Below are 13,197 nucleotides of genomic sequence, written 5' to 3'. Positions count from 1 at the left end.
CCGAGGCCGCGGCAGTGCGTGGCATGTGAACCCGGGGCCCAGCACTGACTCTGCGAGGATGCAGAGTGCTCTGTGATGCCCACCCCTGCTGGCAGATGCCTACTGGAATCCTGCTAACACCAGGACAAGCAAAGACAGTCCCTCCCTTCTCTTCCTCTCTGCCCCCAGCACTGGCGCTACGCCAAGGCCAGAGGTGATGCGAGTGTTTCCTGTGCAGGGGGCACGCGGGATTGTTAGACCCCGAGTTAAGCAGCAGAGGAAATAACATGCTTGTCAGCGCGAGTGCAGAGCACGCCAGCAGCGCGTGGTGCCGGAGGGGCGGCTGGCCAGCGGCCTGCACGGCACGCTGCAGTATTGCTGATGCCCGTAATGGCAGTGGGCCAGGGGGAGGGGCTGATCTGGATCCATGTGCAGTGTAGCTTGGTCAGGCACAGACCTAGGCGAAGTGTTTCAATGCCCTGGGCTCACCTCGTGGGACAATCAGCAGAGCTGGCTCTGGGGAACGGGGCCGAGGTCGATCAAATGGGAGGGGTTCCCCAGCCGCTCTGTGGGGAGGACGCTGCTGGGAGCTGATCCAGGACTGCGGAGAGGGGGGCCGAGAGGAGCCCACCTACCTCCAAGCGGAAGGAGGGTGCAGGTGGGGGAGTCGGGGTGGGGCTCCACCCTTCGGTGCTGGGGCTGTCCTGATCCAATGCCCTGAGATTGGTGTGACAGGAGAGGACCCCGAGGGCTCTCAGACCCCGCACATCTGTCCCTGTTTGATGCTGCAGCAGCGACTGGCCGATGCAAATGCTGCACCGTTGCTGAGTGGTAACCTGGGCTGGTGCCTGGCTGCATCTTCCGTACTCAGAATGGCTTCAGACCCAGCATCCAGCTACTCAGGGCAGGGCAGGGAGGGAATCTTGAAGGTCTGGGGAACGGAGGGGCCTGGGTCAGGAGTGACTCTCGGGAGTCAGTGCAATTTGGCCGCCAGATGAGATGATCTCAGTGGCGGGTAGTGTGCATGCGACAGCTCATCCTAGGGCCGAGTTCTGCAGCAAGCGGTACGCATGCTGGGGATGCAGGGGTCTCTTGTATGTACGTGTGGGCGTGTATCCAAGCATGCACATACCCTACCGTAAATACGGAGACATTGCAAACGAGTCCAATTTTGAGTGGGTCAGCCAGGCAAGTCAGTGCCCCCTCCCAACAGTCTCGTACCCCCAGCCTGTCTCCTCTTCACCCACCCCCAAGGGGTGGCCTTGTCCTGCTGCTCTACACCCCGCAGCTGCCTGGGGCTGAGCTTCCCTGCGGGGGTGTTACAGTAGTGCTGGCAGCTCTGTGCCCCCAGAGCTCTCCAGTTCCCTATGCTGGCCTGGCCAGCAGCTCCTTCTCCCCCACATCAATCCCCGTAGAGCCCATGCGTGCCTCTTCGCATGCCTCAGCACCCCAGGAGAACTTGCCACAGCAGTGCCTACGTACAGAATGGGGGTGGGGCTTATACAGTCCCCAGATCCTGCCAGGAGGAGCTCAACTCTGGGGCTCTCCCCTCCTTCTGTGTGTCCCCCACCCCCAGGACCTCCACGGCTGGGCTCTTACCATTGGGGCACAGGCGAGTGGGTACCCCACAGAGGTAGCTGGGTCAGGGCTTGTTTTGCTCCCTGCTGGGATGGGTCAGCAACAGCCCTACATTCACTCGCGTCTTCTCTCCTGTGTTTCCCCTGTTGGCAGAGTCCGCCTGTGACACTGATGCTGGGGGACGAGCGCTGCTGGCTGTCCAGGCTGCCTCTGGTGTCCGGAGAAGCCGACGCCAACTCGGTGATCTACAGGAAGGGTTGGTATTACACGTGCTGTGTAGCAAGCCAGCTGGCCACTTCTTGCACCTACCACATCCTGTCCACTGGGGACTTTCATGTTTAAAGGGCCAGCGTCACTCTGAAAATCAGATTTATTCCCCCCACAAACACACTCCTTTGGGCCAGGTTGTCAGGCCTGGCAGAAAGTAACTGCAGCTACTGCTCATCACGTCCTGCCCGTCACTCGGCTCAGGCAGGCAAATGAGTGCCCGTCAGTTTGACGCTCTGGTTCTGGTCAGTTTCACTGGCTGGTTCCCTGCACCAGTCCACGCCCTGTGCCTGCAGGTTGCGGCTCGTTGCGGGAGAGCGTCAGTGGCAGAAAGCCCGCTGTGATTGGAACTATTGATCCGTGCTAACGCAGCCCAGCTCGCTAGGCTGTCCCCCCAGAAGCCCAGCCCGGGCCGTGAGCAGGGAGCACGGCTCACTGTGCCCAGGACGTGGGTGTGTCGTGCCAGCCACAGGGCCGCCGTCCTCTTTATAGAGCCAAGGCGCTTGCTGACAATTGGGCTGAGCATGGCTGGGGGGGAAGGCTCCTGGGATGGGAGGGGGACAGAGCTATTAGTTCCCATCGGGTCACCGTCCCATCTCTCCCCACTGCCCTACATCGGTCTCCCTCGCCGTCTGTATTCTCTGCTCCACAGCTAGAAGTCCTGGGGCGACTGTTCCCCAGCCTCCTGGCGGCTGGGCAACTGTTCCCCTGGAGAGGGGCCCTCCTGGGGGCTCCCTGGTTTGCAGGCCATTAGCAGCTGGGCAGGGAGAGGTCCAGCCTTAAGTGTGAATAGGCCACTATAATCAGCTAAGCCTCAGCACGTGCTGACACTGCCACCTCCAGGCAATTGTGGGTATTACGAGCTACTGTACAAAGGCAGCTGAAACCCTTGGCGACTGTAAGCTCACCTCTCAACGCTTGGCAATTTTTCTTGGGCGGATGGGATCAGAGGGTAGAACTGGTTTTCCAGAGTCTGTGCTATATGCTGGAGAGGCAGCTGTTTTGCGCCTTTAAAACAATCTGGCGTTTCTCATTTGCATGTCGTTATCCAGAAGGCTTTGCAGCCCCGGGCTCCTGCTTCATGGGCTCGCTGGCATTGCAGTTCTGAGCACACAGAGCCAGAGCAGCTTTGAGGGATCCCCACTCTATCAGGCTCAGGCAGCCCCTGCAGTCACACTTGCTAAAAGAAGCTTGCTGGGGGCATCCATCCTCATGCTTCAGGGCATAAGTAGATCATCAGTTGAGGTCAGGAAGAAGTGTCCTCCCCTTGCATAGTGCTACACAGTGAGGTGCTATGTGTGCTGGATTTACCCTTTCCTCTGGTGCATCCACTGTGTGCTACATTGGCCAGGCTTTCAAGGTCATTACACCATTGATCTGTCCCTAGATGGAAAGCTTTTCTCTTTGCCCATCCCCTCCCAGCACTGAGGCAAGGGGCACTGGGGCGGACAGAGGATGCTCAGCGCTCCTGTAACCAAAGCTTTGCCTTCTAGGTGAATTGATCTGGTGCAAAACCACCCAGGCCATTGTGGAAAAGGAGCTGCTGAGTGCCTTCGTTATGGCCGAGCCGCAGGGCATCCCGAACCACACCGTGAAATCGGAGCCCGGGGACTCCACCTACCCAGCCATGCTGCATGCGGACATACAGCTTCTGCCCCAGCAGGCGGGCATGGCAGCCATCCTGGCCACAGCTGTCGTTAACAGTAAGTCAGCAGCAGCCACCGGGCAACCCTGCGGGAAACGATCCAGCTGTCCTCCGCCTGGCTCCCGGCAGACACCCACCTGCATCACAGAATTCACCACCCCAGAGCGATCAGGCTGGACCCTGCCCTCCAGCAATCCAGGGCAACAGATCATCCCTCAGCTTCATGCCATGAGCAGGGTTTGCTCTGGGTGCTGTTCCTAGCTCTGCCCCGGGCAATGCTCCCCTGAACTGGGCCTCGGTTTCCCTATCTCTAAAACTGAGTGGAACCTCGCTCCCGGGGTCGGGGACTGAACAGGGTCTCGGCAGGGCTCTGAGGCGAAGGGAGGATAGAGAAGTGCTGCTCGTCTGAAGTAGCATTGATTTAACCCTTTCCACCAACTGCCATCACAAGGAGCGTGTCCCGGGGAGATGCTTGGCTGTTCCCTAGACAGGATGCTCCATGACCCTGCTGGGCCCACCTTGGCCAGGATCTGCCCTGGGCTTGAGGGAGGGGACTCGTGATCACCTCTGCCCTTCTCCCCTTCTTTAACGTGGCTTCCCCTGGCAGAGGATGTCTTCCCCTGCAAGGATTGCGGCATCTGGTATCGGAGCGAGCGGAACCTGCAGGCCCACCTCATGTACTACTGCGCCAGCCGCCAGAGCTCCAGCTCGCCCGCCGTGGACGAGAAGCCCAAGGAGACCTACCCCAACGAGCGCGTCTGCCCCTTCCCGCAGTGCAAGAAGAGCTGCCCCAGTGCCAGCTCCCTGGAGATTCACATGCGCAGTCACAGCGGTAAGGGCGACCCCGGCAAGGCCCAGGGAGGTGGCACAGGGCTCGAGGGTGTGTAGCTTCAAGCCAGGCTGGGGGGCTGGCTGGCTCGAGGGCGGGGGCTGTGATGCAGGGGAAAGCCTTTAGCCTCTGGATCGTTGGGGGCAGGATCAAAGCGCAGGTCTGCGGGCCGTGAATCCTCCTGTGCCATCTCCTGCTTTGTTCCCTAGCAGGGAGAGAGAGAGACTCATGTCAGCCCATCACAGCCTGTGCTGTCACACATCCTCCCAGGCCTGTGGCTGGCGGTGGCTCTAGCCGTTCCCAGCCCGGGGTGGAGGGAAGAGGTGCCGTGCTGGCGTTCAATGCCACACGTCCCAGAGCCTCGTGGAGCTGGGCGGAGACCGGTCATCCCTGGTCACAGAGGATAATGCTGAGATTCGGAAATTCTCTGCAAGCCAGAATTGTCTTCCTCCCCCTGGCCGTGTGACTGCAGCCTCTGGTCGGGATGAGGCCAGCCAGCCCGTGACCCCTCCATGCTCCCAGGCACAGCTTCCCTTGGCACATGGAGTCAAATGAGCAGTGAGCCCATTGCATCCTCCAGGGGCAGGGTGGGGCTGCCCCACTGGGGAGCTGTCAATCATCTCTCTGGCAGAGCCCCACCACTGCAGTACTGTGCATCCATCTTTAACACTGGGACCTCCCAGTCGTCCCCCTCAAAGCTTTGAGACCCGCATGCCAGCAGTTCCCCTGCTCCCATTAGCTGTGTGGCCGAGGGGGGCTGCACTGCACTGGGGTCTTGCTGCCGGGCATCCCAGGGCCTGGGCGCGCAGGCTCTGATGGGGGCAGGGAGCAGCACGTGTTCTCACGCTCGTCTCTCTGCCTTTCAGGAGAGAGGCCGTTCGTGTGCCTGATCTGCCTCTCCGCCTTCACCACGAAAGCCAACTGTGAGCGTCACCTGAAGGTGCACACGGACACTCTGAACGGTGGGTCCCTCGGTTGGGCTCTGGGTCGCCGTGTCCCCTGTGGCTGGCTCGCCACGCAGCAGGGAGCTGCACGCTGAGGCTCTGCTTAACAACGTGCTGGGGAGGGAGGAGGAGTTGGGAGCCCATCTTGGTGGGATCAGGGTGTCAGATCGGGACTCTCCCCAGCTGGAAATACAAACAGTGCAGTTCACCTGCTCCAGAGCTCTCGCAGTGCTGAGTGGGAGTGGGGATGTCTACACTGCCAGCTCGGAGCCACTGCTGGGAGCCTGGGTACGTGCTCAGGCGGCTGGCCTAGGCGGCTGTGCCTTCACGGCTGCTGGGACCTGAGCTAGCTCACCCCAAGCTGGCAGCGCGCCGCCGTCACGCCCCCTAGCTGCAGCACAGCCAGAGTCCCGCACGACCGCTGTGAAGCTCGCCGGCAGCGATCGCCTTCACAGCTCTTCCTCTCGCTGTCGTTGTTCCTGTGACTGCAGGAGTCTGCCACAGCTGCGGCTTTATCTCCACCACCCGGGACATCCTGTACAGCCACTTGGTAACCAACCACATGATCTGCCAGCCAGGCTCCAAGGGCGAGGTGTACTCCCCTGGGCCCGGGCTCCCAGCCGCCAAGCCGCTGGCGCCAGGTGAGTCCCTCTTGTGCCAGGCCCAGCGTGCCCAAGGGTGGCAGAGCTGGCCTTAGTCTGCCAGGCATGGGGAGCCCAGAGGCGCTGAGGGGCGTCATTGCCGATGTTAAACTGCCTGGCCCATAGCCCCTGCCCCAACTCGTCTGCCTGTGTCGATTGTACTGGAGCTCCAATTCCAGCCGGGGAAGCCCAGCCCGCTGGAGCTCCTGGCTTGGGCTGGGCTTCCCCGGCTGGAATTGCCTCATGCCAGTGTGGACAGAGTGCTGGCCCCAAACTGGATCGAAATGATCTGTGATCACCCCGCATGGCAGGGGTTATTTGTGCAGAACCCCTCGGAAATTGAAACTGACGAGCGAAGCAAACGATCAGCACCAGGGCCCTGGGAAATGGCCCTGCCCTTCTCTAGTGATTCCAGACAGAGGCTTCCAGGGGACAGGAGAGCTGGGCCTGGGGTCTCAGCTGCCAGGCGGATTTAACCCCAGGGCTGACTCAGGCTCGCAGGGCACCTACCTTGCCCCTGCCCTGCCCCCCAGGCCCATGGGAACTCCGGCTCCCTGGGGCAGAGTTGGCCCTGGGGCAGGGCAGACGTTTGCCATCCAGAGGCATATCCTGTAGGCCCCCTGCTTGTGCCCCTCGCCAGGCAGTGCTGTCCGCTCCAGGCCTCCGGCCAGTGGGGTTGGGTCACTGAGCGCCCTGCACTTGCTCCAGATGGGATCCAGCAGGGTGGGAGGGAAAGGAGTGAGGGAGGAGAATCTCCCGGCCCTAAGAAACGCAGCCACGTGGCTGGGCCTGTGGTTCCTGCCCACTGAGGGGGCTTGGGTAGGTCATGGGGCCTGTTCAGCCCCCACAGTTCACAGGGCCTGGCCAGGCAGGAATCACACACTGATCCCCCACATTCCCTCCCCACTGACAGGTCCGAGCCAGCCGAGCGGGACCCCCATCCTGAAGTGCAGTCTCTGCGGCTCTGTGGCCGACAGCCTGGCCAGCCTCCGGCAGCACGTGGTACTGCATGGCCCGCTGCCCGCTGTCTTCGGAGGGGCAGAGCCCACATCAGCCCTGGCACAGCCGGAGTCCCCTGCCAACACCCCGGCGGTGAAGCCATCCCTGGAGGACGAGGTGGAGAATGGCGAGGCCAGGCCCCGCCATGCAGAAGGCTGCCCCTTAGCCTCGTCTTCCTCGAGTGAGGTGGCACCACCCCTCAGGATCAAGGAGGAGCCCACGGACAGCCCTGGAGGGGAGGGTGAGGTGGCCAAAGGCATCTCCCCGGCAGAGCCGGCTGCCAGCCCCAGGTCGGAGCCGGAAGCCTCCTCTAGGGCCTCGTCCCCACGCAGCCTGCACTCGGTGAAGGTGAAGTCGGAGATTGCCAGCCCCACGCCGGGGTCTAGCCCGGTGCCCAGTGAGCCAGGGGTGGGCACAGCCAGCGGCACCGTCTTCCTGCCCCAGTACATGTTCGGCCACGAGGCCACGGTCATGCCCCAGGCCTCCGAGATCCTGGCCAAGATGTCCGAACTGGTGCACAGCCGGCTCAAGCAGGGGCACGGCACGGTGCCCCCGGCCCTCTACCCCAGCACCCCGGTGCCCAAGGGCGCCACCTGCTTCGAGTGCGAGATCACCTTCAACAACATCAACAACTACTACGTGCACAAGCGCCTCTATTGCTCCAGCCGCCACCTGGCCGAGGATAGCCCGTCCAGCGCCCGCAAGGCCAGAGCCCCTCCCACCACCCCCAAGGGCCCGGCCACGCCCGGAGCTCTGCTCTCACCCCAGCCGCCCGCTGCTGTCGAAGGCCAGGGGCCGCCCTCGCAGGAAGGGGAGGCTGAGAGGGACGCCAGCCCAGCTGCCCCTGCCGCAGAGGCCAAGCCGGAGATCAAGGTGGAGGAGGGCGGTGCCGGTGCCAAGGCAGGCTCCCCCGAGGCGGACGGGGCCGGCCGGGTCAGCGAGGACAGCCAGAGCCCCAGCAGCTCGGTGGATGACGCGGACGACGACCCCAGCAAGACAGTGTGCGAGGCGTGCAACATCTGCTTCAGCCGCCACGAGACCTACATGGTGCACAAGCGCTTCTACTGTGCCTCGCGCCACGACCCGCCCCTGCGCCGGCCCAGCGCCCCCAAGGTGCCCTTCCTGCACCAGCCCGTCCGCACCCGCAAGCGCCGCAAACTCTACGAAATCCACGGCGCCGCCAGCCCTGCCCTGGGACCAGCCCACCACCTGGTTGAGCAGCTGGCCGGGGGCCTGGCGGGCGCCGCAGACCCGTTGGCAGGGGGCACCCAGCCCGAGGTCCCTCCCATGCTGTCGGCTCTCATCTCTGTGGCTAAGGTCCATAGCGCTGCCCCCTCCCCCAGCTCCAGCCCCGATGCCGACGGCCCCATTGACTTGAGCAAGAAGCCCCGGCTGCAGGGCGAGGTGCTGCCCACCTCACTGCCGCCCCTGGCGGACTACCATGAGTGCACGGCCTGCCGCATCAGCTTCAACAGTCTGGACAGCTACCTGGCCCACAAGAAGTACTACTGCCCCGCTGTGCCCCTTCAGGCCGGCACCCTGCAGCAGCTGCACCAGATCAAGGGGCCCGTGCCCCCCCCCTTGAAAGGCCGGGGCAGTGGTGCCCCTGAGAGCCCGGACATACCGGGCGAGGAGACTGACAGGGTGCGGGTCAAGGTAGAGAAGGCAGTGCTGTCAGCAAGCCCCGGGGCCCTGGTGGCCAAACCCATGGCCCTGCCAGCCACGTACCCCTGTGCCTCCGGCGTGGACTCCCTGCAGCGCTACACCAGCCCCAAAGCCCTCCCCCTCATGGGGGCCAAGGTCCCGCTGGCCGGCTGCCCCTACTGCCCACTCAATGGGGCCGTCAAGGGAGACCTGATCGAGCACTTCCGTAATGCCCACGGGCTCCTCGGAGCCAAGCCAGGGGTGGGCCCCGGACTGCCAGAGGCCGTGCTTCAAGCTGCCGCCAGGACACCGGCCGGTTGCGCTCCGGAGAGCAGCCTGCCGCCCCTGCCCGCGGCCTCCCCACCCCAGCCCCTCGCCAGGCTCCGCAAGGACAGCTTCAACGGCAAGGAGCTCACCGCTTCCTCGGCCTCCAACGGCAGCCCCCTGCCCGCAGGCTCCCCCCGACCCAGCCTGCCCATCTCGCCCGCCACCCCTTTGAACGTGTCACCAGTGCCTGAGGCTCTGAGAGAGCCTGGGCTCACGTCCGGCTACACGGACAAAAGCGTGCAGACCGCGCCCAGCAAGGCCCTCCCCAGCCCAGTCCCCAACGGCAACCACAGGTACTGTCGCCTTTGCAACATCAAGTTCAGCAGCCTGTCCACCTTCATTGCCCACAAGAAGTATTACTGCTCCTCCCACGCCGCCGAGCACGTCAAGTGAGCCCTGCTCCACCCCAGTTCACACCCCATGGCCGCTGGCTCTGGCCCGGCGATGGAATCTAAAGCAGGACTCGCCCCAAGCCAGGGCCCTGCAGGAGGCTGGAACAGGGGGCGAGGGGGCGGCTCTGCTGAAAGTGTCCACTGAGGTGAGAGACGGACACACCCAGCCTGCGCTGGACCCATGCCCATGGCTACATGCTGCCCCCCTGTGTGTTACACAAGCTGGAGGGAGGGAGTGTTCCCTGCTACTGCAGTTTTGAGCTCTGGGTTGTGTATGTCGAAAGGCAGCCCCCCCTCGCCCACCTTCTCCCCGACACACCCGCCCACTGCAGGGGTCTCGTTCTGACTCGGTGTTGGTTCTGCAGCTTGGGCTGCCTCCCTGCTCCCCAGTGCTGGTCAAGGCGATTTTCTAGGTTTGGGGACAAATATGCAGAAATTCGATTCTCTCCTTCCCTCTCCCAGGCCTCGCTCCAGCCTCTCTCAATCAGCATCCAACAGGTGGTTTGGCACTTTGGTTTGGAGATGGGGAAACTGAGGCACGGATTCTCTCCCCAGGTCATGCAGGAAGTTGGTATACAGCCCAGCTCCCCTGACTCCCAGCCCTGCGCTGAGACCCGCTGGGCCAGGCCGGCTCGTAAACAGCCTGTTGGAATAGCAGGGGGTGTTGGCAGCACAGGCCGAAGGGGCTTGAGCAGAAAACCCTTCGCCAGCTTGTGTCCCTTGGGCCCAGAAATCCTTTAGGGGAGCACTAGCCTCATTCTCCCCTTTGCCAATCCTTTGGCCACTGGCTGAGAGCCTTGCGCTGGCATAGGCAGCTCAGGGAGGCTGCCTGGCACCCTTAGCACAGCACTGGGTATCCCTGGGTGCCAACTTCTTCTGCATCGACCTGAATGCCTCTACCGGTGCCCAGTTGTTCACCCAGACTGTGCCCCTGGGCACGGGGACAGTTCTAGGGCATGTCCCCTTTCGCGGTGGAATCCTGCTGCCCGTGGGGCCCCAGTGGAGTTGGTGGAAGCTGTGCCCGGGCAGCGCTGTGCCCTAGGATGAGGTTGGAGGTATTGGTGGCTCTTCGCTCTTGCTAGGGCGAGGGCAGGCTGGTGAGGGCACTAGGTTGGTTTCTCAGAGCTAGCAGGAGAGAACAGGAATCTGGGCAAATATCCCCCCTCCCCACCTGTCTGCAGACTCCCTTCTGGAAGGGGCTGCCCCCTGCACAGCACAGCCATAGCAGTGATGCCTGGATTCTCCTTTCTGGGGGCCCGGGCAAGGGCATCCACGGCTGGCGGCTCACAGACCCCTCCCCCTGAGGCCCAGGCCCCATTCTTCTTTGGAGCCACCCTCTGGGTCTTTTCTCCAGAGCTCCCTGCGTCCTGTGGGCCCCCTCTCATCCCCCATCGAGCCTGTGCCGGGGTGGGGCGGGTGAGTAAAACCAAGGGGGACTGGAACAAGAAACAAGACAGCACTGAAGATGAGAATGAAACCTACACGTGTGTGTATAAGCATGTACATAAATAAATATGTCTAATGAACCTGTGTCCCCCCATGTGTGTCCAGAGGGGCTCGCACAGCATGCTTGTGGGTCACCTCCTGGGCCGTGTGCGTTGCCGGAAGCCTTTGGTGCCTGATCCACAGCGATAGAGGTCGGGACAGGGCCTGGCTCTTGTGTTTTTAGCTGGGGAAGCCCCCGTGTGTCGGCCAAGTGGGCAGCTGTCACACAGGCCTGTAGAAGTGCCTGCGGGTGGTCTCTATACGGGGCATAAGGCTGCCCTCAAACCCAGCCGGGAGCTATCCAACATGCCTGCTCTTTGCACGGATATCGTGTGGAGTGTTGGCCACGTGACACTAACTCTTCAGCCATGTGACCTCAAGGTGAGAGGTGCTGGTTACCCCACAGCACTTGCTTGGCCCAGGACTCTGCCAGAATGGAGGAGGGGGGAGCATCAGAGCCCCAGTGAATGGCTGCAGCTGGGGAGGGAAGGGGCTGCAACGTAAGGGCGGTGGGAGGGCAGAAAGCACCCCCATCCTCAGCCTTCCCACAGTTGAAGAAGGAGGCCTGATGGTTTAGATCCCTTTGAAAGGCATTTGATCACAGCTGCTGGTTTAGCAGTAACAGGGAGAGCTGCTGGCAGGGGCAATTGTACGCACTGCCCCCTAGTGCTGGCTGAGGAGGGGTTGGGGGAACCAGACAGGGATACTCACTGGAAACAGGCCAGATGAAACTGGCCAGGGTAGCGTGGCTGGGCCAGGTGCTAAATGGGGAGGTCCTTAGCATCCTCAAAATGTGCTGGCAGAGCCCCAAAGCCGGGCGGGCAAAGCATACTCTGAGTCTAGCTGGGATCTCCCCTCCTCCCCCGCTGGCTCTAGGGGGTACCAGCATCGCCAGAGAGAAGGCGCTTTTTTCATATTTCCAGCTGCAGCCTGCTTTTTGTGGCCCGGGATCCCTTTTACAGCATTCTCCACCATCAGGGTGTCTTTTATTGGGTGAGGGAGTGCTGGGCTGGACGCCACCCCTGCCAAAGCAGCTCGTGTCCCTGCACAGCCTGCCGGGACTGGGCCAGAAGCCGCCCTTGCTAGAACGTCCCTTCCACAAGCGGTCTCTGCTATTACCATGGCTAGGGATGTGCCAGCTCAAGCCATCGTGCCCGGGAGCAGTTCATGCTTCTGGCCAGCGGGTGGCAGTTAGGTCATGCCAGTGGGGGGCTTGGGGCACACTGGCGTGTTTGTAGCTGGGGCGCGTTTTCTTGTCCCATCCAGGCAGGCCCTGCAGGATGGTGCCTCTGGCGGGGCTCGGGCCACAGTGGGGCTGCTTTCGGGAGGGCAGCATAAGTTACCTTAGCTGTACCTCTGCGCTCTGCTGCAGCAGCCCGGGAAGGGACGACTGGCCACCCCCGCAGCCCATTGCCTCTTGAGCTGCTGTCCTCTTCCAGGAGGCGGGCTCAGCCCTGAAGACCCTGGGCTGTCTTGGAGTCTGTGCTGCAAGCCCCAGTGCCTGGGCCGATGAAAGGCCCTGCAAGGAATGGGGCAGGGGTGACCCCCAGACACGTGCTCCAGCCTGGCTCACTGACCGAAGGGAGCCATTTGGGCACAGCCTCCCACAAAGGGTGCGTGACAGGCGAGGGCAAACACCGCTCAGCATGCAGCTCAGACGGCTGGAGGCTGAGAGAGAAACGGGTGGCGCTTCCCGCTGGTGAGGCTGCAGGGACAGGGATTCTGAGGAGGGACAGAAAATGGGCTGCTGCAAGGGAGCTGAGTGGAGACAATGGATGGAGACTGGGGTCGTGCAAACCTAGCACATCTGCTCAGCTCCAAAGCAGGGAGGAAGATGCTGGTGCCTCAGCCTTCACCAACCTCCTCCCTGCGCTGGGGGGTTTGGCACCATAGCTCAGGGGTGAGAGCAGTGGTCTCGGAACCCCAGGGGCACAGGTTTGAATCCCACTGGGGCCACGGCATTAGTGCAGCTCTCTGCCAGGGCTGTAAAGAGGTGCTGCTGTAGTGAGGCCTGGTTAGACCCAGGGTGCTGCAGATCTGGGCCCGCTAGAGGGAGCCGTGGGCTGGGATCTTGGCGAGCAAGCACCCAACTCAGGGCCGGTTTCCCAGCTGAGCTCTGCCTGGCAGGTGCTGAAGTGGGAGCTGCGTGGTTTTGACCATTTAACCCAAAGGATCCAGCCGAGTCCTCAGCCCACTGTGTGGGCCTGCTCACAAGGGCCATTGCAACAGGCCTCTGGAGAGCAGCTGTGCCACACGGTGAATCACCGCGGGACTGATTAGCCAGCGCTCGCTCTCTGAATAGGCCTTTGTGGTAGAGAGCAGGGCACCGCCATGCACCTCCCTTCCCACACACACAGGCCAAGGGAGGGAGGCTGCGTGGCAAAGGGGGGGAGGGAGAGGAATTCTGTGCCCCTGCAGGGCACCAGAGAGGGGTTTGCATTTGGATGGTGATGGAGCACTAATCAAG

The 13,197-nt window shown here is 62.5% G+C and overlaps 1 protein-coding gene across 7 annotated transcripts in view; it reads left to right on the top strand.

The window, feature by feature from the left end:
- Positions 1-10,135, top strand: part of ZFPM1 (zinc finger protein, FOG family member 1) — a 135,690-nt gene extending 125,555 nt beyond the window's left edge. For all 7 annotated transcript variants that reach the window (XM_050922586.1, XM_050922584.1, XM_050922589.1 and 4 more), the window contains 6 exons: positions 1,711-1,813; positions 3,318-3,527; positions 4,077-4,301; positions 5,165-5,260; positions 5,734-5,883; positions 6,797-10,135. In XM_050922586.1, coding sequence (XP_050778543.1) covers positions 1,711-1,813; positions 3,318-3,527; positions 4,077-4,301; positions 5,165-5,260; positions 5,734-5,883; positions 6,797-9,246 — 3,234 coding nt within the window. In that variant the 3' untranslated portion in view covers positions 9,247-10,135. The remainder of the gene's footprint in view (positions 1-1,710; positions 1,814-3,317; positions 3,528-4,076; positions 4,302-5,164; positions 5,261-5,733; positions 5,884-6,796) is intronic.
- Positions 10,136-13,197: the final 3,062 nt, after the last annotated feature.

This window comes from Gopherus flavomarginatus, chromosome 14 (genome assembly GCF_025201925.1).
Source record: "Gopherus flavomarginatus isolate rGopFla2 chromosome 14, rGopFla2.mat.asm, whole genome shotgun sequence".
Lineage (NCBI taxonomy): Eukaryota > Metazoa > Chordata > Testudines > Testudinidae > Gopherus > Gopherus flavomarginatus.
Note: the sequence above shows the minus strand (reverse complement) of the source record. Positions and strands in the feature narration are given on the sequence as shown.